General features: G+C 44.6%; 1 protein-coding gene across 1 annotated transcript in view; it reads right to left on the reverse strand.

Moving 5' to 3' along the window:
* Nucleotides 1-2,063: 2,063 nt before the first annotated feature.
* Nucleotides 2,064-24,188, reverse strand: part of A2ML1 (alpha-2-macroglobulin like 1) — a 58,503-nt gene continuing 36,378 nt past the window's right edge. The window contains exons 23-36 of the mRNA XM_039471995.2: nt 23,299-23,382; nt 20,801-20,977; nt 20,392-20,473; nt 19,875-20,031; nt 18,543-18,617; nt 17,575-17,737; nt 14,924-15,138; nt 12,416-12,631; nt 11,770-11,897; nt 11,532-11,622; nt 10,727-10,795; nt 4,373-4,475; nt 3,878-3,919; nt 2,064-2,763 (exon numbers count right to left, since the gene is read on the reverse strand). Coding sequence (XP_039327929.2) covers nt 3,879-3,919; nt 4,373-4,475; nt 10,727-10,795; nt 11,532-11,622; nt 11,770-11,897; nt 12,416-12,631; nt 14,924-15,138; nt 17,575-17,737; nt 18,543-18,617; nt 19,875-20,031; nt 20,392-20,473; nt 20,801-20,977; nt 23,299-23,382 — 1,601 coding nt within the window. The 3' untranslated portion in view covers nt 2,064-2,763; nt 3,878. The remainder of the gene's footprint in view (nt 2,764-3,877; nt 3,920-4,372; nt 4,476-10,726; nt 10,796-11,531; nt 11,623-11,769; nt 11,898-12,415; nt 12,632-14,923; nt 15,139-17,574; nt 17,738-18,542; nt 18,618-19,874; nt 20,032-20,391; nt 20,474-20,800; nt 20,978-23,298; nt 23,383-24,188) is intronic.

The raw sequence follows: 24,188 nt of genomic DNA on the forward strand, positions 1-24,188 counted from the left end.
GGCTGGAGTGCAATGGTGCGATCTCGGCTCACTGCAACCTCCACCGCCCGGGTTCAAGTGATTCTTCTGCCTCACTCTCCTGAGTAGCTGGGATTACAGGCACCTGCCACGACGCCCAGCCAACTGTGTGTTTTTAGTAGAGATGGGGTTTTGCCTTGTTGACCAGGCTAGTCTCAAACTCATGACCTCAGGTGACCCTCCCCTGCCCCGGCCTGGGCTTCCCGAAGTGCTGGGATTACAGGTGTGAGCCACCGCACTTGGCTAATTGCATTCTGTTTTTATGGCTGCATAGTATTCCATGGTATATGCGTACCACATTTTCTTTATCCAGTCCACCATCGATGGACGTCTAGGCTGATCTGTGTCTTTGCTATTGTGAGTGGTGTTGTGATAAACATACAAGTGCATGTTTCCTTTTGGTAGAAAGATTTATTTCCATTTGGGTATATACACAGTAGTGAGATTGATGGGTTGAATGGTAATTCTATTTTTAATTCTTTGAGAAAACTCCAAACTGCTTCCCACCGCGGCTGAACTAATTTACATTCCCACCAACAGTATGTCAGTGTTCCCTTTTCTCTGCTACCTTGCCAACATCTGTTATTTTCTGACTTTGATAACAGTCAGTCTACTTAGTGAGACGGTAGCTCATTGTGGTTTTGATTTTGCATTTCTCTGATCATTAGGGATATTGAGCATTGTTTCATATGGTTACTGGCCACTTGTAGTATTCATTTGAGAAGTGTCTGCTCATGCCCTTTGCCCACTTGTTTATTATTATTATTTTTTTATTTTTTGAGACAGAGTCTTGCTCTGTTTTCCAGGCTAGAGTGCAGTGGCACTGTCTCAGCTCACTGCAACCTCTGTCTCCCAGGTTCAAGCAATTCTCCTGCCTCAGCCTCCTGAGTAGCTGGGATTACAGGCACATGCCACCGCACCTGGCTAATTTTTGTATTTTTTGTAGAAATGGGGTTTCATCATCTTGGCCAGGCTGGCATACCCACTTTTTAATGGGATTATTTGTTTGTTTTTCTTGTTGATTTGTTTGTTTCTTATAGATTCTGGATATTAGTCCTTTGTTGGAGGCATAGTTTGTGAATATTTTCTCCTGTTCCGTAGGCTATCTGTTTACTCTGTTAGTAGTTTCTTTTGCTGTGCAGAAGCTCTTTGGTTTAAGTAGGTCCCATCTGTCATTTTCCGTTTTTGTATTATCTACTTATTTTCCCTGACCTTTCAGTCAAAATTTATAATCAAGGAATGAATGAAAACCATGAATCCAGTGGATACCCAGGATAAAAGGGTGTAATTGCCTAGAGAATCGTTTCTGTTAAATATCATTCATCTTACTTTTCTTATTCCTTTGCCTCCAATCCTGTTTCCAAAACAAAAGCATTACTCTGAGGAAGTGTCTGCACAGTGATAGATGTCCCACGTGGGGAAAGGCTGGGAGAATCATGCAGAAGAGAAACCAAGAGAGATGGAGAGGGCATTCTGGCCAGGCACTTTTCTTGTAATCAATCACTGTTTGCCCTGCAGTAGCGAGCTGGATGAGCACAGCCCCATAATTAAAATTCTCTATTCTAACCTGTCCCCACATCTTTAAGATGATTCTTTGAGAAGTCTGGGTTGAAATGGTTTAAGGAAGAAGCCACCTTGTGAGTTTTTGGGAAAGGATCATCATCATCTTTTTTTTTTTTTTTTTTTTTTTGAGACGGAGTTTCGCTCTTGTTACCCAGGCTGGAGTTCAATGGCGCCATCTCGGCTCACCGCAACCTCCGCCTCCTGGATTCAGGCAATTCTCCTGCCTCAGCCTCCTGAGTAGCTGGGATTACAGGCACGCACCACCATGCCCAGCTAATTTTTTGTAGTTTTAGTAGAGACGGGGTTTCACCATGTTGACCAGGATGGTCTTGATCTCTTGACCTCGTGATCCACCCGCCTCGGCCTCCCAAAGTGCTGGGATTACAGGCTTGAGCCACCGCGCCCAGCCATCATCATCTTTAAAAGAACTTTTGGTATCCAAAGAAATATGTATAGAACTAAAGCACAGATTTTCTTTTCCAATTTTATTTTTTTAGCCAGCTCCCAAAGCCTGAAATCACATTTTCCCATAGACTTAAACTCCAGAAAAACATTATTATAATTATTTTATTTTGAGATAGTCTCTCCTTGTTGCCCAGGCTGGAGTGCAGTAGTGCAATCTTGGCTCACTGAAACCTCCACCTCCAGGGTTGAAGCGATTCTCCTGTCTCAGCCTCCTAAGTTGCTGGGATTACAGGCACATGCCACCAAATCCAGCTAATTTTTGTATTTTTAGTAGAGATGGGGTTTCACCATGTTGGCCAGGCTGGTCTCAAACTCCTGACCTCAAGTGATCTGCCCACCTCGCATTCCCAAAGGGCTGGGATTACAGGCTTGAGCCACCACGTTTGGTCTAGGAAGACATTCTTATCTTCCCTGGTTCACCCTCCACCACTGTCTCCTCTCTGGAGAAACAAATGGCTAAACAAAATGCTAAACCACCTTTCTTCCCCCTATGACCTTCCCCATGTAATGCCTCTTCTGTGTGATTGTTCCTATCCCATCTCCCTGTGAAGGAAGTAGAAAGTATTAGAGCTGAGATTCAGACATAATCATCTGTTACCCATTTACTAGTCAGAGAAATTAAATGATTTGATTGAATGAGTTCTGCTTCAACAGACATAAGAATGTTCCACCCTCCAGTGATGTCACAGAGGACTGAGTCTCTTGCCAGCTTCTATCCTGAAAGGCAAACAACCAAACAAACAAAAAACAGAAGACATTATGATACCCAGAAACTCATCACATTTATAGAGGATACTTGACCTCTCTCTATAAAAAACAAAACAAAACAAAACAAAAACCTCACAAATGCACAATTGGATTATTAATAGCGTTATCTTACAGGTGTATAATTAGGTAACCTTTACTTTCATATAATAAAGATGTATTATGTAAAAATATTAGGAAAAATCAATCTATTTTCAATCTGATAGAAAAAAGTATTGTTTTAATACCAAGATTAATTAGGTTTTTCTGATATAAACTATTTACAAGAGTTTAGGACAGGTCGGGGACAGTGACTCACGCCTGTATTACCAGCACTTTGGGAGGTCGAGGCAGGCGGATCACCTGAGGCCAGGAGTTCGAGACCAGCCTAGCCAACATGGCGAAACCCCATCTCTATTAAGAATACAGAAAAATTAGCTGGGTGCGGTGGCACATGCCTATAATCCCAGCTATTCAGGAGGCTGAGGCACAAGAATTGCTTGAACTTGGGAAACAGAGGCTGCAGTGAGCTGAGTTCATGCCACTGCATTCCAGCCTAGACAACAGAGCCAGATTCTGTTTCAAAAACAAAACAACAACAAAAAAAGGAGTTATGACAAAAAGAAAAAAAAAGCTCACTTTCTATAAAAAATAAGCTTCCGAAAGGCAACAACAGTCTGAGAGTGGTGGCTCATGCCTGCAATCCCAGCACTTTGGGATGCCAAGGTGAGCAGATCATCTGAAGTCAGGAGTTCGAGACCAGCCTGGTCAACATAGTGAAACCCTGTCTCTACTAAAAATCCAAAAATTAGCAAGGCTAATTTATGGTGGGCGCCTATAATCCCAGCAACTCGGGAGGCTGGGGTAGGAGAATCACTAGAATCTGGGAGGTGAGCCACTCAGCCTGCATCAAGGCACTCCAGCCCGGGCGAAACAGCAAGACTCTATCTCAAAAAAAAAAAAAAAAAAAAAGAAAAAAGAAAAAAGAAAAGAAAGAAAAAGAAGACAATAGCAATAAGTGAAAAGAGGGTCCTCTTAACTCCTGCCACTCTAACCCATCACTTCATGCATTTCTCCCTGGACTTACCTCATTCACAGGGGTCAGAATACTGAATTGTTGCCTGTTCATCTGTAAAATGAAATAAAACATATTATTACTTTGAGGGCCTCCTATATTTAGAGGGAAAATGGATCATAAAAGCTACAGCTTGAGCCTTTTCCAGAGAATCTCTACAGGTTATGAGCATATTCAGAATTAGAAGACAGTTTCAATCACTAATATTTGCACATTGTGACAAATTATTATTCATAGTAAAAATGATAGAAATAGAACAATGGTTCATTCACGTTATTCTCTTCTTGGTCTAAGGATCACATCATATAAAATGTCTCTAGTGTACAAAACTTAAAAATGGCACACAATTGAATTAAAATGTTTTAGGAGATTAGATAATTTAATTATGTGCTACTTGGCTTGGGAAGGAGTATTCGTAAAATTTAGAGAGAAGAGACAAAGAATGAGGCAGAAGTAAGTTGGAAGACACAGCTTATGTCTCAGCTCTCATTTCAGGCCAGCCCTCACCTGGTAGGTAGTAGTCATAGACAGTGATGGCCGCTGGTTTCAGGTTGGTGACCAACACACTTTGGCTGATGGTGAAGGTATAAGTCTGAGTGTTCTTACTGAGCTGTGGGGAAGATAGATGAAACAGTACCTTAGAACTGAAATGAAAATGACACTGTGCAATGTGGAGTTAAAAGACCCTTGCTGTCTTCATGCAGATTTGCTGAAACTCGGCCTGACACTCACACCTGCAATCCCAGCACTTTAGAAGGCCAAGATGGGTGGATCACAAGGTCAGGAGATCGAGACCATCCCAGCAAACATGGTGAAACACCATCTCTACTAAAAATACAAAAATTAGTGGGGCGTGGTGGCGCACACAGGCAGGAGAATTGTTGGAACCCAGAAGGCAGAGGTTGCAGTGAGCTGAGATTGTGCCACAGCACTCTAGCTTAAGCGACAGATTAAGACTCCATCTCAGAAAAAAAATGGCCGGGTGCAGTGGCTCACACCTGTAATCCTAGCACTTTGGGAGTTGCAGATCACGAGGTCAGGAGTAGAAGATCAGCCTGACCAACATGGTGAAACCCCATCTCTACTAAAAATACAAAAATTAGTGAGGTGTGGTGGCACGCACCACAGCACTCCAGCCTAGGTGGCAGAGCAAGACTCCATCTCAAAAAATAATAATAATAAAATAAAATAAATTTAAAAATTAAAAAATTTTTAGTCTGGCACAGTGGCTCACGACTGTAATCCCAGCACTTTGGGAGGCAGAGGCGGGTGGATCACCTGAGGTCAGGAGTTGGAGACCAGCCTGGCCAACATGGAGAAATGCTGTCTCTACTAAAAATATAAAAATTAGCTGGGAATAGTGGCTGGCACCTGTAATCCCAGCTACTCAGGAGGCTGAGGCAGAAGAATCGCTTGAACCTGGGAGGAGATGGAGGTTGCAGTGAGCTGAGATGGCATCACTGCACTCCACCTGGGCAAGAGAGAAGGAATCCACCTAAAAATAAAAAATAAAAATTAAAAAAAAATTTTAATTAAAAAAAAAATTTCTGAAACCCTCTACCTACACCTTCTGCCCTATGACAATCTTAAAGACATTGCCAGGCGCGGTGGCTCACGCCTGTAATCCCAGCACTTTGGGAGGCTGAGGCGGGTGGATCACGAGGTCAAGAGATCGAGACTGTCCTGGTCAACAAGGTGAAACCCCGTCTCTGCTAAAAACACAAAAAATTAGCTGGGCATGGTGGCGCGTGCCTGTAATCCCAGCTACTCAGGAGGCTGAGGCAGGAGAATTGCCTGAACCCAGGAGGTGGAGGTTGTGGTGAGCCGAGATCGCGCCATTGCACTCCAGCCTGGGTAACAAGAGCGAAACTCCGTCTCAAAAAAAAAAAAAAAAAAAAAAGACATTGCCTCTTGCTGACTTCCTGGCTCTTTCTTCTTAGGATCCTACAGCTCTCTGGCCCTCTTGTGAACTGGTTCCCTTCATTCATGGTCCACTCTGACCCATGATTCCTCCACTAAATTTGTCAAAGTGGCCAAAGAAACAGAGACTTGCATTTTACCCCAACGGTTCCATGCCCCTTATTAGTTTGCTAATAAGATGCTTTCCTTGAAGACCGTATTTAAAAATACTCATATCCCTGGCCTGCCCCACCAGCATTCTGTATTCCCTTATGCTGTGTAGCATTTGTTACTACTGGAAAAAAAATGTGTGCGTATACACACATACACGTGATTTTTTAAAACGTGAATATTTTTTGTCTCTTCACTAGAATGTCAGCTCTATTAGGCCAGGTATCATGTCTGTTGTTTTCATTGCTACACCTCCATCACTTAGAAAAGTAACTGGCATATGTTGGTTGCTCAGTAAATATTTGTCGAAGAAATTAGTAAATGGAAAATCTACGACAATTGTATAGGTTAATTTAATTTAATATAACAAGAAAATAAATCCCAGCCACTTGGGAGGCTGAGGTGGGAGGATCATTTGAACCCGGGAGATGGAGATTGCAGAGAGCCAAGATCGGGCCACTGCACTCTAGCATGGACAGCAGAGTGAGACCCCCCCTCAAAAAAATAAATAGATGAAAGAATATTATATTATAAATTTAGATATAGAGCTGTTAATGCCTAATTGGAAGAGATTTCCAAAGTTCTTCAGGCATAGTGCTTCTCAAAGTGTGGGCGAGGGACCTCCCCACTCCAGGGATTCCTGAGATTGCATCAGAGTATCTGAGAGGCCAGAATTATTTTCAGAATGATATTAAGACATTTGGTTTTTTTTTTTCCCTGTCACTCTTATTCTTTTACAAGTATACAGCAGATTGTTTTTTTCTGGGGAGAGAGACTTTAAAAATAAAAAATCAAACAAGTATACAGGAAAGTTATCAGAGGCTACTTTATATGTAATATTGCATCGGTTTGAATGTAGAAGTAAATAGGAAAATTTTATTCTTTCTGATTAAGCCAGACATTAAAGCAAAAAACCAAAACAATGTCACTATTCTTATCTTTTTTATTTTGGAAAATAGTTAATTTCATAAAATGTCATTTATATTAAGATGTAATGACTTATCACCTTAAAATTAATGAAATATTTTAAGATTGTCTGTTTTAATTTCTAATATAATAAAGATCAATAGCTAAAACCCACTTCACCAAAAGCTGTTTGAGGTCCTCAGTAAATAAAGAGCATAAAGGGATCCTGAAACAAAGAATTTTTAGAATCACTGTTCTTTTCTCTCATTTGGTTACCGTAAAGAATTAAAGCAAATGTCTAATATGAACCAAAAGAAAGCTGGGATCGCAGTTTTAATATCTGGCTAAATGGCATGCAAGGCAAGGGGGAAAAAGTGTGTGTGTGTGCGTGTGTGTGTGCGCATGTGTGCATGTGTGCGTGTGTGTGTGTGCGTGTGTGCCCGTGTGTGAGTGCGTGTGTGCACGTGTCTGTGCGCACGCGTGTGTGTGTGCACGCACGCACATGGTGTAGGAATCTAAGGCAAAAGTATATGATATAAATATATATACATATATAGTAATGGAGAAAGGATAGTATATACTAGTATAAGGAAAATGTAAGAAGATATGTTCATAGCATATATATCGAATTATGTAGTCTCAAATATATCAGGAAACAACTGGCAGAAATATATGGATAAATGGATAAATCAAATATAATTGGAGGTCAGGTGGCTCATGCATATAACTCCAGCACTTTGGGAGGCCAAGGCAGGTGGATCACTTGAGGTCAGGTGTTCAAAACCAGCCTGGCCAATATGGTGAAACCCCAGCTCTACCAAAAAATACAAAACAAATGAACAAAACCCATCAAAATTGGATATTTAACACACCCTTTTCAGAAATTGTTAAATCAAGCAGAAAAAAGAAGCAGAGTTATCAAACACATGAACAACAGAAATAGTGATCTCAGACTTCTAGGTCAGAATCTAGACCCAAGAGAAAAGAAAGAGACGTTCTTTTGGAGTGCACACTGAACACTTGCAAAAACAGATCATGGATTATGTCATGAAAGAAACTTGAGCACATTCCAGGCAATCAAGATCATAAAGATTGTCTTCTCAGACCATAATGCAACAAAATTAGACATCAGGAATAAAAGAATGGCTTTAAAATTCATGTGTTTCCCAGCAAATTAAGAAATAGTTAGGGCCGGGAGTGGTGGCTCACGCCTGTAATCCCAGCACTTTGGGAGGCCAAGGCAGGCAGATCCCCTGAGGTCAAGAGTTCAAGACCACCCTGGCCAACATGGTGAAACCCTGTCTTTATAAAATAAAAAGATTTTTTTTCTTTAATAAATAAATAAATAAGAAATAGAACTGATTGACAATGAAAATACCGCTTGTCTGAGATTGTGGGACAGGGATGGCATGTACCTAGAGGAACATTTATAGTTCATTGAAAAATAAGGAAGACTATAAATGTGAATAAGATCATCCTCTGGTGAAATTGATCAGGAACACCGGGAGAAGATACACAGAAAAGAGGAAATGAACACAGATACAATCATTAGTACTGGCTTTTAGATCATTAGACCTGATGCCTCAAATAGAACCCAGTTGGCAGATTTGGCAGGACACACTGAGGAGCACTTCATTGTAGTCTCAGGGCATGGCGTTATGGAAATCAGACTCCCTGTGTTCCACCCCTGCCTCAGACACTGACAGATGGTCTAACTCGGACAAGCCACTCTCTCTCCAAATCTCAATCTCCTTATGTCTAAGGAGGGTTGCTGTAAGACGAGTAAGTCCTGTATGAAAGCATCATAAACTTTGCAAAGTTTTAAACTGCAGCATCATGATTACAGGGGAATGACTGATAAACTAATCTGAGCTGTCTCAAAAGAAACGATACAAGACTCAAACAACATAATAAAACGCTGGCTCCCTGGAAGATAGGAAACACAGTTAGCTGATTGGATTGGTGGGTGGGCAGGGGGTTGGAAACGGATGTTATCAACAACAGTACGTTCTGATTTGGGATATTCTTGTCTGTTGGTTATATACAATAAAGATAACTTTGTTCCTTGTGTGGAGTGGAATTTCATGAAAAGGTGCATGGCAGCAATTTTTAGAACATTGTTAGTCCTTGAGAACTTCTTGTTTTGTTGAAATAAAAGGTTATATACGATGTTTAATTAATATTAACTAATATTAAAATGATACCAATAGCTATAGAGTAATGAGGGCTTACTCTATACCATGTACAGTTCTAAATATTTTTACATGTCTTAAATAATTTAGTTTTTTCTATAATTCTAAGAAGCAGATAACGACTTTGATCCCTACTCACACACATTTTGCAGCTAACTTTTTTCCTTTTTTTTTTGAGACGAAGTCTAGCTCTGTCGCCCAGTCTGGAACGCAGTGGCACGATCTCGGCTCACTCCAACCTCTGCCTCCCGGGTTCAAGTGATTCTCCTGCCTCAGGCTCCCGAGTAGCTGGGATTACAGGCACCTGTCACTATGTCCAGCTAATTTTTTTTTTTTTTTTTTGAGACAGAGTTTCGCTCTTGTTACCCAGGCTGGAGTGCAATGGCGCGATCTCGGCTCACCGCAACCTCCGCCTCCTGGGTTCAGGCAATTCTCCTACCTCAGCCTCCTGAGTAGCTGGGATTACAGGCACACGCCACCATGCCCAGCTAATTTTTAGTATTTTTAGTAAAGACGGGGTTTCACCATGTTGACCAGGATGGTGTCAATCTCTTGACCTCGTGATCCACCCGCCTCGGCCTCCCAAAGTGCTGGGATTACAGGCTTGAGCCACCGCACCCGGCTGTTTATCCCAGCTAATTTTTATATTTTTAGTAGCAATGGAATTTCACTGTGTTGGCCATGCTGGTCTCAAACCCCTGATCTCATGATCCGCTCGCCTCAGGCTCCCGAAGTGCTGGGATTACAAGTGTAAGCCACCACACCCGGCCCTACGCTAACTTTCAACAACTTGTCCAGTTACGCAGTCAATGCTAGAACCAAGATTGCAGCCCAGGCAGTCTGGCTTCAGAGCTTCCGCTATTAACCACTATAGCTGGTTATACTCTAGAGCTGCAATGCCGTTTGTGGCTATTGAGCACTTGCAATGAGGCCAGTCAGAATTGAGATGCGCTGACACTGTAAAGTACACACTGGATTTCAAAGGTGTGGTAGAGAAAAGAAAATGTAGCTATCTTGTTAATACTTCTGTATATTAATCATATGATACAAAGGAGATATTTGGGGTGTATATGCTTGCATAAAATATACCATTAAATTTAATTTCATGTGTTTATCTCTGTTTATCTACTTTGAAATGTGGCTACGAGAAATTTTTTTTTTTTTTTGAGACGGAGTTTCCCTCTTGTTACCCAGGCTGGAGTGCAATGGCGCGATCTCGGCTCACCGCAACCTCCGCCTCCTGGGTTCAGGCAATTCTCCTGCCTCAGCCTCCTGAGTAGCTGGGATTACAGGCATGTGCCACCATGCCCAGCTAATTTTTTGTATTTTTAGTAGAGACGGGGTTTCACCATGTTGACCAGGATGGTCTCGTTCTCTTGACCTCGTGATCCACCCGCCTTGGCCTCCCAAAGTGCTGGGATTACAGGCTTGAGCCACCGCGCCCAGCCTGGCTACCAGAAATTTTTAAATGATGTAAATGGCTCACATTACAGGTCTGTTGGACAGGGCTCCTCTAGAGGCACAATGGGGTGTTTCACTGTATACCAGCATGGAGGCAGAACTCATGGCATGGTGTGGACTCGCCCCCAGGCCCCTCATCCCCATGTGTGTGACACCATCTATACAGATCAGAAGGGAAGTCATGAAGATACATAAGCAATCCAGCTCTTTGATCTAGTTCCTGAATACCTACCTCATCCAAGTAAATGTTAAGTGTGTCAGTTCCAAATTCAACCTTCTTCACCAGGGGTTGCTGAAGAAGCTGGATAAGAAAGGGAGAAAAAAAGACACTAAGAGCTAGAGTCTTCCCTGTCTCCTGGGTTAGTCTTCCAAAGCTCTGCCATGATCAAGAAAACAATATCTACTGTGGAAGGGCAGGAAAAGGGAACCACGACTATTACAAGTTGCATGTCACATATCGGCTGCACCCTTGCAGCCCATTTAAATAAGCCAATCACGAGTTTGTGTGTGTGTGGATGTGTATATAATACATATATATACACACGCATACACATGTATATGTAAGTATACACACATGTGTGTATGTGAAAACATGTATGAGCCTATTATTTCCATGCACACTGCATCCCCAACACACACACACACACACACACACACACACACACACTGGGCAGAGTCTCTTGCTGAACTACCAATCTGTTGACCCACTGTACGTTGAATGCGTCGTGAAAATTCTCAGTGGATTTTATAGCCAGGTTGACGTCAGATGTCACGTAGGCAGTAGTGGCATATTTGGCATATATATATGTATATATTCGTATATATATGGATGCCATATAGATGTATGAAAACTACTTTTCTTACAAGTATACACACATACATATATATATTTCTTAGAAGTGTACATACATACACACACCATGTATACACGTGTGTGTACACACACGTGCCATGATGTCCATTTCACCAGTTTTTTTTTAATTATAACGTTAGGTTCCCTCACAGCTAGATAAATGAAGAAAACAGAAGTAACTTACCAACTGACTGGTGCCCTCCATGGGACTGAACCCAGATAGCATCTTCACTTCCACAATAGCCATATTGGAAGAGCTGCGGCTCCCCACATAACTGAGACCAGGAAGAAGAAAACACGTGTGAGCCTATTATTTCAGTGCACACTCCATCCCCAACACACACACACATACACACATGTGTCCCAGCTCAGTTCCTAGGACCAGGTGCTCCCCCGGCCACCGGCACCCCAGCTTTCCTCACCTGGTATGGATGGTGAGAGTCAAGGATCGAGGTGAAGTCCATTGTTCACATCTAGCTTTTCCCATCTCCACGCTAAGACTAAAGGTCTTCATATTTTTAGGAGGGAGAATATTGTATTTCAACACCGTCTGGTAGGAAGAAATAGATACCCAAATCAGAGTTGGAAAAAATTTTAAAGATTGTACAGTTCAAACTACTTTTCTTTTCTTTTTTCCTTTTTCTTTTCTTTTCTTTCTTTCTTCCTTTATTTATTTATTTTGAGACGGAGTTTCGCTCTTGTTACCCAGGATGGAGTGCAATGGCGTGATCTCAGCTCACCACAACCTCTGCCTCCTGGGTTCAGGCAATTCTCCTGCCTCAGCCTCCTGAGTAGCTGCGATTACAGGCACGCGCCACCATGCCCAGCTAATGTTTTGTATTTTTAGTAGAGACGGGGTTTCACTATGTTGACCAGGATGGTCTCGATCTCTTGACCTCGTGATCTGCCCGCCTCGGCCTCCCAAAGTGCTGGGATTACAGGCATGAGCCACTGCGTCGGGCCCTCAAACTACTTTTCTTACAAGTGAGAAAGAGAGAAGGTATAAGGGGAAGATGCCCTCAGACTCTCCTTCCCAATGTACACTCATTGTCATGGATCTCTACTCACCTGTACATAGACACAGCCCTGGCCCGAGGCCTCCAACGTGTACATTCCAGGGACGCTGGGCAGAGTCTCCTGCTGAAATACCAATCTGTTGGCTGAATGTATGTTGAACGTGCACTGGAAATTCTCAGTGGATTTTACAGCCAGGCTGACGTCCTCAGATGGCATGTAGGCAGTAGTGGCGTATTTGGCAAGAGCTTGGAGAGCAACTACAGTATCCTGAGGGAAATAACCAAATGTATACTTACCATTTTGGGAACCACTGGAATTAACCTTGAACAAGTCTATAACCCACACATCTGGTTGTTGTTAGTCGGCTTGGATGATGCCTTCTCTAAGTATTTAGAGAACTATACCCGCCTCCTCTGGAGAAGCTGACATAGAAATCACAGTGGCATGCTTTTATAGAAAATCACCAGCAACAAGGTACTACCAAACATCCATGGGTTACTTGGTTAACCTAACAAGTTCATGTTCAGAAATCAAACAGCTTCAGAACGAGTTATTGCTACAAGCAAGTGGATAACTGTTCGGTATATATTTAGAGCTTCCTTATTTGGGGAGGAAACAGTAATAACTTGACAGCCCGAAAAATTGCGGTCTATGACGTCATTTAACTATGTAACGATCTTCTATATCACACTTGGAAGGAGTATCAGGGACCCTAGGAAAGTCCTTCCTTGCAGGCCAGCCTCTTAGCCATTGTGCCATGTGACGATCTTTTATTCCTCCGGGAATAAGACAGATAAACTATCACTAAGTGAGCATGGTACGGTGAAGTTTGAACTGCTTCATTCTGAAAACATAATTCATCTAAATTACAAGGGGAAAGAAAAACTAATGAAGTGTTCAAAATTGCCATATCTCGCTCTACGTTATGAAAATTTCTACATGCTTGACACTGTGTAAAGTATCTACTACCAAAAGAACCCCTATTTCTCCATCTCACAAATGAAAAAGACAGTCTTATTGTGACATTATCACTGTTGCACAAAACAAGAAGACAGGTCACCAACCCCGGTGAAGCCGGGAACAAGTTTTATCTGTGCAGCTTGACCATCTACAAACAATTTTTGTTTACCCTTTGTGGATTGGAGCCAGGGAGGTTTTTTACTGTTTGAACATATGGAAACAATTCAAAGAAAGGGTCCTCACTGTCAGCTGAAAAACCAGTGTGGGTGATACGTGATATATGACTTCTTGTGATAGCCAGGGATTTCATTGAAAAATGATTCTGAGGCCAGGCGCGGTGGCTCAAGCCTGTAATCCCAGCACTTTGGGAGGCCGAGGCGGGTGGATCATGAGGTCAAGAGATCGAGACCATCCTGCTCAACATGGTGAAACCCCATCTCTACTAAAAACAGAAAAAATTAGCTGGGCGTGGTGGCGCGTGCCTGTAATCCCAGCTACTCGGGAGGCTGAGGCAGGAGAATTGCCTGAACCCAGGAGGCGGAGGCTGTGGTGAGCCGAGATCGCGCCATGGCACTTCAGCCTGGGTAACAAGAGTGAAACTCCGTCTCAAAAAAAAAAAAAAGAAAAATGATTCTGGCTAGGCACAGTGGCTCATGCCTGTAATCCCAGCACTGTGGGAGGCCGAGGCAGGTAATCACCTGAGGTCAGGAGTTCAAGACCAGCCTGGCCAACATAGTGAAACCCTGTCTCTACTAAAAATCACAAAAATTAGCCAGGCATTGTGGCACGTGCCTGTAATCCCAGCTATTCGGGAGGCTGAGGGAGTAGAATGGCTGGAACCCGGGAGGTGGAGGTTGCAGTGAGCCGAGATCGTGCCACTGCACTCCAGCCTAGGGGACAGAGAGAGACTCCGTCTCAAAAAAATAATAATAATAAAGAAAAGAAAAATGATTCTGACATATAGCTGTCACTGAGAGTTCTAAACATTTACCACTGCTTTCCAAAAAGATTACTATGTATTTTAACTATTTAGGAGCGAGCAAGAAGAAAGGAGTCTTTTCTGATCTCTGGCCATGAATTTCCTGAAACAGTACCCTATAATTTTTTAAAATCTCAATTAGGTCATTACCATATTCAAACTTGGTGCTTTTAACATTTTTGCCAAACATTCAGTCTAGAACACATTTTAATAGATTGAATTCAGCGTCCAAATTAGCTGGGACTACAGGCACACACCACCACACCCAGCTAATTTTATATTTTTAGTAGAGACGGGGTTTCTCCATGTTGGTCAGGTTGGTCTTGAAAGACCTCAGGTGATCTGCCTGCCTCAGCCTCCCAAAGTACGGAGATTACAGGTATGAGCCACTGCGCCCGGCCCCAATGTTTCACACTCTACAGAAAAAGAAAATTAAGTGCATCTGATACTATGCAGGTGCTCATATAACCCGTTTTTATGAATATTTCTATGTATTTGTCACAGGCTTTTCCTCTTTCTCTAAGACCCGGGATCGAGAGGGCAAGGACAGTGTTTTCCTCCAGCTCCACACAGGATCTAATCCCATCTGATAAGCGGCAGTAGGAGAGCAGGCTGTTTACCTGAGTAGAAGAGAAGCCTCCATATGCATTGCGTTGCTTGGCCAACCAAGCCAGTATGCTAGTGGCCTTCGCTATCTCCTTTTGAGTCAGGTTGGGCTTGGTGAGCTGAGCCAACAATGCATATGCTGTGAGTTCCACATCTAGAGCCGCAGGCTCAGACCAAGGGCTGGCATTCAGTGACTGAGTAGGTTTCTGGCTCCAGTGAATGGATTCTCCTATGGAAAAAGAAATGTAACTTCTAAGGATGGCCTTGGAAGGAACTGGCTTTCCCATAGTCTCTTTGTAAATGCAGCATCTTAGAGCAGAGAAAGCCCCAACTGAGAACTAAATATGAGTAGAAAAAAATTTCTCAGATTTAGCCGATTAATTGACCTTGAGTAAAATGCGAGGATGCATATGTGTGTGGGTGTATAAAGCTAGAAATATCAATAAATGTTCCTGCCTCCAGCCATTACATGAAAACCACCTTTGTTAATTTATCAGTTCTGATACTAATGGAAATAGGTAAATAGAAGCTTCTTGAAAGAATCTCGGCAGGGCACGGTGGCTCAAGCCTGTAATCCCAGCACTTTGGGAGGCCGAGGCAGGTGGATCACGAGGTCAAGAGTTCGAGACCATCCCGGTCAACATGGTGAAACCCCGTCTCTACTAAAAATACAAAAAATCAGCTGGGCATGGTGGCGTGTGCCTGTAATCCCAGCTGCTCAGGAGGCTGAGGCAGGAGAATTGCCTGAACCCAGGAGGCGTAGGTTGCGGTTAGCCGAGATTGTGCCATTGCACTCCAGCCTGGTTAGCAAGAGCGAAACTCCATCTCAAAAATAAAAATTAAAAAATTATTTAAAAAAAAATCTCACCGGGCGCTGTGGCTCACGCCTGTAATCCCAGCTCTTAGGGAGGCAGAGGCGGGAGGATAGCTTGAGCCCAGGAGTTCGAGACCTGCCTGGGCAATATAGCGAGACCCCGTTCTCCACAAAAAGGAAAAAAACAAAAAGACAAAAAAAAAAAAAAATAAGCATAACTTCCCTAAAAAAAAATCTCTGTGTTTGGGGGCAATTTTTTTTTTTGGCTTACAGTTTTATGAATTTTTCAGCATTTATTTTATTTATCAAAGATTTAACATTTTAAGTAGAACAAAAATGGTAGAGTATATTTAAGAATTCTGGAGAAACCATGAAGAAATGCTAATGAGGCCAACAACGTGAAATATGCTTAGAAGGCCGTCCAACAGAATATGAGACCAAAAGGAACTTCTGTGACAGCCAAGATGACAGATAACTGATAACCTGAAGAAACAGTAAGAGAGCAAATGGAAATGGGAGGGTGTAAGTTAAAGACTAATTAAACAGAACTTTAGAGATAATAAGTAACCATGGAAGGCAATCTAATTGGAAGAACATTAACAGAAAACGTGATCTTGCAATACAAGATAGTGGAAAAGAGATCATCAAAATAAATCAATATACGGTGGAACAGGTATATTTAACCCATTGTCTCGGACACATATTCTATGACTGGAGTTGTTTACACACAAGAGAAAAAGCTACCCTGAGCCCATACGAGAAGACAGTTCAGCCATGACACTCATATTAATGAAGGCTGAGACTGAATTTCTGCCTGAAAGAATAATTTTAAATATACAGCCAGATAAAAGAAAGGCATTAATATTTTATTTACAAGATCGGCAATAACTTCAAATAGTATTCTAAATATATTTAAAGTGGTCCAGGCCAGGCACAGTGGCTCACGTTTGTAGTCTCAGCATTTTGGGAGGCCGAGGGGGGCAGATCACTTGAGGTCAGGAGTTCGAGACCAGCCTGGCCAACATAGTGAAACCCCGTCTCTACTAAAAATACAAAAATTAGCCGGATGTGGTGGCAGGTGCCTGTTATCCCAGCTACTCGGTAGGCTGAAGCAAGAAAATCACTTGAATCCGGGAGGCGGAGGTTGCGGTGAGCTGAGATTGCACCATTGCACTGTAGCCTGGGCGACCGAGCAAGTCTCTTATCTCAAAAAATAAAAAGTTAAATAAAAATTTAAAAAATATTTAAACCTGGGCACGGTGGCTCACGCCTGTAATCTCAGCAATTTGGGAGGCCAAGGCAGGTGGATCACGAGGTCAGGAGTTTGAGACCAGCCTGGCCAAGATGGTGAAACCCTGTCTCTACTAAAGATACAAAAAATTTAGCCAGGCATGGTGGCACGTGCCTGTAATCCCAGCTACTCAGGAGGCTGAGGCAGGAGAATTGCTTGATCCCAGGAGGCGGAGGTTGCGGTGAGCCGAGATCCCACCACTGTACTCCATCCTGGGCAAGAGAGCGAGATTTCATCTCAAAAAAAAAAAAAAGAAAAATTGAAAGTGGTCCTACATCAAAGAGCTTTCAGAGATCTCCAAAAGGGTGAATCCACAATGCCAACAGAGTTTCTGACTAGCTTCCTCCCTGTAGCTTCTCTTCAGGTTAAAAGTATAAAAATGCCCTCTGGGCAGTGGCATGTGTTTCTCACAAACCTCCCAATAATCATTTTATGACTCAACGACTGTTACTAAAATGAATCCTAGAGTACATGTGTGGGACAGAGGATACCAAGGAGATTGTAGATAACTCACGGCTTCTGTTCACAATTTCACAGAACTCCTAACCGGGCCAACATACCCGAGATGATAGCCTGTTGATCTAACTGCTGAAGGAGAATGCTTCTCACGTCCATTTCCCCAGCCAGGGAGAAAACGTAAGCCAGTAGGGCCTGTGTGTAGAGGTTGGTGGTGGAGGTGACCGAATTCCTGAGACACCGTAGACCCCGACTCACCATTGGGTCCTAAAAAGTGAAGATGAAGGCCGTAACTTAGAAGGCATTCCTTACAAAATGGGAAGTAGTAAGGAAATCATCTTATCCTTCTTGACCTTACAAGGGTGACTAGGGAAAAAGATGGGTGAAGGTCTCTAGGAAAAGGCATGAGAAGAAGGGTGTCAAGAGAAGGAGCCAACAGAACCGCCGCTGCTGTCTCTAGATCGCCCGGGTCCCACCGCCGCCACCAAGCCTCGGGGAAGCCGCAGCGCCCTCTGCCCACCCGCCCGCGCACCCACCGCCCTCGGCAGCAGCCCGGCTCCCGCCCCTTCGGGCCAGGCTGGCCTCATGGCTCAGATGGCATCCATGACCGCAGGGGTAGCCGTGGGCTCAGCTGTGGGACATGTCAAGGGCAGCGCCCTGACCGGAGCCTTCAGCCAGGGGAGCTCGGAGCCAGCCCAGCCTGCCGCCCCCACCCATGCTGCCTCCCAGCCCCTGCAGGTTGGGCCTTGCGCTTATGAGATCAGGCAGTTCCTGGACTGTTCCACCACTCAGAGTGACCTGTCCCTGTGTGAGGGCTTCAGCAAGGTCCTGAAGCAGTGCAAGTACAAGCTCCCTGCCCTGTGGATGTCGGTGCACTCAGAGGCCAGCCCTGCATCGACCTCTGCTCCCATCAACAGCTAGACCACAACACTAGATTGTATGCAGATAGCTGGGATTGCAAGTGAGGAGGAGGTTTCTCGCCCCACAGTTAACCCAAGGCACAAATGTGCAATTAAAAGAATTTACTTCAGACCACACACACACACACAAAAGAGGAGCCAAGAGAACTCACATCTACGGCCCTTCCCATCTCCAGCAATGCAGCCGTGACATAAGCAGTCAAGGAAACTTCATCGTCAACACCACCCTAGGGGCAAACGGAGAGAGTGAGTCAGGACAGCAGGCAGCACCCACAGGGATCTTGTGCAGATTGCAAAGCGGCATCCCCTCTGAATGGATGAATTATTTTTAAAAAGAGAAAAAAAGAGAAAGCTCTCCTCTCCACAGGCTTTCTGCAGCTCCAAGCGTCCAGAACACACAGAGGGAACAGGCTGGACTTCCGTAACTGCACAGCTTTAAACAGCCTGCGGGTGGTGGCCTGACTTCAACTGAGTGGGTGTTGAAGAAACCCAAGCGGGCCAGGCGTGGTGACTCGTGCCTGTAATCTCAGCACTTTGGGAAGCCGAGGCCCGCGGATCACCTGAGGTTGAAAGTTCAAGACCAGTTTGACCAATATGGAGAAACCCCGTCTCTACTAAAAATAGAAAATTAGCCAGGCATGGTGGCACATGCCTATAATCCCAGCTACTCAGGAGGCTGAGGCAGGAGAATCACTTGAACCCGGGAGAGGGAGGCTGCAGTGAGCAGAGATCGCACCACTGCACTCCAGCCTGGGCAACAAGAGCAAAACTCCGTCTCAAAAAAAAACAAAAAAACCCCACAAATTTCTGACCTACCCTTCCAGAGCATCTCATTCAGTAGGTTGTGGGCTCAAAGTCAGAATTCACATGTCTAACAAGTTGCCAGGTGATGCTGATACTCCTTATCTGGGAACTACGCTTTGAGAACCATGTTTCAGTTCACCTTCTTTCTCTCTCTCTCTCTTTTTTTTTTTCTTTTGAGACAGTGTCTCGCTCTGTCTCCCTGGCTGGGGTGCAGTGGCACAATCATGGCTCACTGCAGGCTCAACCTCCTGGGCTCAAGTGATCCTCCCACTTCAACCACCCACGTAGCTGGGACTACAGGCATGAACCAACATGCCTGGCTAATTTCTCACATTTTTTTTTTTTTTTTTTTTTTGTAGAGATGGGGTTTCACCATGTTGCCATGTTGCCCAGGGTGGTCTGGAACTCCTGGGCTCAAACGATCCACCCTCCTTGGCCTCCCAAAGTGCTGAGATTACTGGCATCAGCCACCGAGCCCAACCTTCATCTGTATTCTCATTCTACAGACATGAAAACTGAGGCCCAGACCGGTTAAGCATTATGACCATGGTCATCCAGAGCCACGGTGGAGACCAGAAAAAAACTGACTCCCAGGCCAGCGCTCTTTCGCTTCTGCTCAGTCAGAGGTATGAGGTCCTTCCAGACCGTGGTCAGCTGCAGGCCCTTGGACAGACCCGCACCTTCATGGCTGTGTGAAGGAGCTTTCCCACGTTGGCATAGCAGCCGCTGGGAAGCTGGTGTCCTGCCATCCACTTGAGAGCATCCTGGATATTCTTGGGATCAATGAAGATGAATTTCTGAGCTTGACCAAAGCATTTGGTGACAAAGGCTGTCAGCCTACATGGGTAAAGAGGGAAATGCAGCATGAAGGGGAATTTCTAGGTGAGGCTGTGATCATTTTTTTCATTTATTTGGGTGTGTGCTTCCAGAAGGGCAGCTAAGGGAACATAGGCCATGGCAGGCCTGGAAACAGGAGGCATTAATTAATGGACGCTAATGAGAACACGAACAGGGGAGGCACAGCTCCGGGAGAGGGGTGAGGGACTGACCATACATGAGGGTGAAATTAGCAGTACCAAAGACGTAGAGGACTAAGAAGGAGGACCGGGCATAAGGGGAGAGGTAGCGGAATCGTTCCAGAAGGCTCAGGAATTACACGCTGGAGTACAGCTCTCATTGGGAATCGAGCGATATTACCATGTGTTACCATCTCCATCCTGCTCTCCAAAGGCACTGTAGGAGCCATTGCTGTGTTTGTACATCAGCTCCTTCTGGTACCCTGGGGAACCAAATGTGGTTTTAGATCACAGTGACAACTTCAAAAAACACCACCATGATTTTCAAGGATATGGACACTTCAGGGGCTGGAATTCCCTGTCTCTTATCCATCTGTCATAGGGCTTAGAGGAGGAGCGTGTCCAAGAAAGAAAGATTGAACTGGCCGGGCGCTGTGGTTCACACCTGTAATCCTAGCACTTTGGGAGGCTGAGGTGGGTGGATCACCTGAGGCCGGGAGTTCAAGACCAGCCTGGCCATCATGGTGAAACCCTACCTTAAAAATAAATAAATAAATAAATAAATAAAAAGAAAGACTGAACCAACTTACCTATCTCCAGGAAACCCACTGCCCGAGACTTGATTTCCTCAGTCAGCAGTCCCGCCTTCTCCAGGTACTGCAAGACGTAGATGATTGGAGCGAACAAGACCATGTTCTGCTCACCGCAGCCACTGGGCATCTGCACCAGGCCATCTAGGTTCTGCAGGGCTGTGCCCATAATGTCTCCTGAATCCAAAAGATGAGAGGGAAGGTGGCGGTAGAGAGAAGGAACCCTCGAAGGGTTATCATCATTCACTCAACAAACATGTATTAGCTATCATTGTAGTAAGTACCTGCTATGTGTCCTGGGAAGTCAACAGTAAATCAAACTCAGTCTGTACCCTCAAAGAACTCACAGAGGAGCAAACAATTACAATACAACTTTATTCATTATAATCAATTGTTTACAGTATTACAATATCATACTCGATATGGACGAGGTGCTAAAGGACAAAGAGAGGGGCATAGGCTATCTAGGAGAGTTCAGGGCATTTATTTAATTAATTTATTTATTTGAGACAGAGTTTCACTTTTGTTGCCCAGGTTGGAGTGCAACAGCGAGATCTCGGCTCACCGCAACCTCCAATTCCCAGGTTCAAGCGATTCTGCAGCATCAGAGTCCCGAGTAGCTGGGATTACAGGCATGCGCCACCATGCCCAGGTAATTTTACGTTTTTAGTAGAGACGGGGTTTCTCCATGTTGACCAGGCTGGTCTCGAACTCCCGACCTCAGGTGATCTGCCTGCCTCAGCCTCCCAAAGTGCTGAGATCACAGGCATGAGCCACCGCACCCAGCCAAGGGCTTTTAAAAAGGCATGTTACTGAGCTGATGAGTGATGTGACAAAACTTGTAACACTTAGGCTCAATCTCTAAGTTCCTCTACCACTGCATATGCATTCGTCACCCTCCAAATCACCAAGTTTCTCTACAACACGTAATCCTGACTCTCTTTTCCAAGTTGCCTACTGACCTCCTCATATACTTACCAAGCCAGTGAGCCTGACATAAGTAACTCATTAACATCTGCATTGTAGCCCACGAGCTCAATTCAAGTCTATAAATGTCAACTATGCTGCAGGAACTGTACTAGGAAAAAAAAAAAAGAAAAAGATGCGGCCCTTCCTCTTCAGGCGCCCCCAACACAGCGTGGCAGACAGACAGACACAGGGAACTCTAATATAATAGGACAAGCTCCAGATCAGACTTACAAATAAAATAGACAAAACAGAGAAATTGTGACTGCAAAGGATCTCAATAAAGGGTGAGGGCGTGAAGAAAGAAGCTAACATTCATAGGGCTCCAACTACATGCTAGAGGTTGGGCTGGGAACTTCATACTTCATTTAATGTTGACACCAGTCTGAGAGGTAGGTTATTATCACTGTTTTACGGAAGAGGAAAGAAGGTCCAGACTCCCCTAACTTGTTCAAGGTCATGCGGCTATTAAACGACAGGTTAGATATGATTTTTTTTTTTTTTTTTTTTTTTTGAGATGGAGTCTTGCTCTATCACCCAGGCTGGAGTGCAGTGGTGCGATCTTGGCTCACTGCAACCTCAGTCTCCCAGGTTCAAGCAATTCTCCTGCCTCAGCTTCCTGAGTAGGTAGAACTACCGGAGCCTACCACCACACCTGGCTAATTTTGGTATTTTTAGTAGAGACGGGTTTTCACCATGTTGGCCAGGCTGGTCTCGAACTCCTGACCTCAGATGATCCGCCCGCCTCGGCCTCCCAAAGTGCTGGGATTATAGGCGTGAGCCACCGTGCCCGGCCCAGGTACGATTTTTAAGTTCATGCTTTTCAACCCACTTTCTCTCCAAAACAGTAAGTGTGCTGCCTATTGCAAATACGGTTGTATCTTCCCTAAACGATGCCCAAATTCCTCGTTTTTAAAAATGCTTGCTGCAAATGTTTTGTCGTCCTTCCACCCAATTTATAGATTCCCTAAACCTCATTCCATCTCACCCTTCAGCGACCTTAATGTCTTCCTACCCTGACTCCTTTCCATTTTGAATTAGACTACAGGTCTAATCCCAGCTGTACTGTTGCCTACGCTGTATTTCCCTTCTACATAAAATATGCTCTTGGCCAGGTGCGGTGGCTCACACCCGTAATCCCAGCACTTTGGGAGGCTGAGGTGGGTGGATCACGAGGTCAAGAGACCGAGACCATCCTGGTCAACATGGTGAAACCCCGTCTCTACTAAAAATACAAAACATTAGCTGGACATAGTGGCACGTGCCTGTAATCCCAGCTACTCGGGAGGCTGAGGCAGGAGAATTGCCTGAACCCAGGAGGCGGAGGTTTCGGTGAGCCGAGATCGCACCATTGCACTCCAGCCTGGGTAACAAGAGCGAAACTCCGTCTCAAAGAAAGAAAAAAAAAACCACTCTCTTCCCCGTCACTTGTTATTAGTCATGCTCTCCAGATAGGTCCACATGTTCCGCCCCACTCCACACCTTTGCAGCCTCCACCCACCTTTCCCTCCTTGAGCCAAGAATCTGCTTACCCAGAACAGCAACATAAGCCTTGGTCGAGTCAGGAACAACGTCCGCCGGGACCTCCAGAGAGACAGACTCAGATACCACCTTTCCTGTGAGAGGAAGAAAAACGGTGACACAATAGAAGGTGGGGGATTGCAGGGGTTCTCAAGCCCAAATTGTAGAAGAACTTTCTATAATCCAAGAATTTCTTTCTTTCTTTTTTGAGATGGAGTTTCGCTCTTGTTACCCAGGCTGGAGTGCAATGGCGCGATCTCGGCTCACCGCAACCTCTGCCTCCTGGGTTCAGGCGATTCTCCTGCCTCAGCCTCCTGAGTAGCTGGGATTACAGGCACCCGCCACCATGCCCAGCTAATTTTTGTATTTTTAGTAGAGATGGGGTTTCACCGTGTTGACCAGGATGGTCTCGATCTCTTGACCTCGTGATCCACCCGCCTCGGCCTCCCAAAGTGCTGGGATTACAGGCTTGAGCCACCGCGCCCGGCCAATCCAAGGATTTCTACACTCAGTGCTTTCTCTGGGTTTCAGAAAGCACTGGGTACTATTCATAGTGACCTTGCTGAAGATAAGCTCCACAGAGAGTCATCATCGCTGCACGCTTTCTCTTCCTCCTGCCTCAGTTAATCAGCCCCCTGAGGAATGGCACCCCAGCCTCTCCTAGTCCTTCTTGTCTTGTGCATTCCTCCTTCTGCCTATGAAAATCTCCTGTCGCTGGGTGCGGTGGCTCATGCCTGTAATCCCAGCACTTTGAGAAGACGAGGTGGGCAGATCACGAGGTCAGGCATTCTAGACCAGCCTGGCCAATATGGTGAAACTCTATCTCTACTAAAAATACAAAAATTAGCCAGGCATAGGGGCATGCACCTGTAGTCCCAGCTACTCTGGAGACTGAGGCAGG

Source organism: Saimiri boliviensis, chromosome 7 (assembly GCF_048565385.1).
Source record: "Saimiri boliviensis isolate mSaiBol1 chromosome 7, mSaiBol1.pri, whole genome shotgun sequence".
Classification (NCBI taxonomy): domain Eukaryota; kingdom Metazoa; phylum Chordata; class Mammalia; order Primates; family Cebidae; genus Saimiri; species Saimiri boliviensis.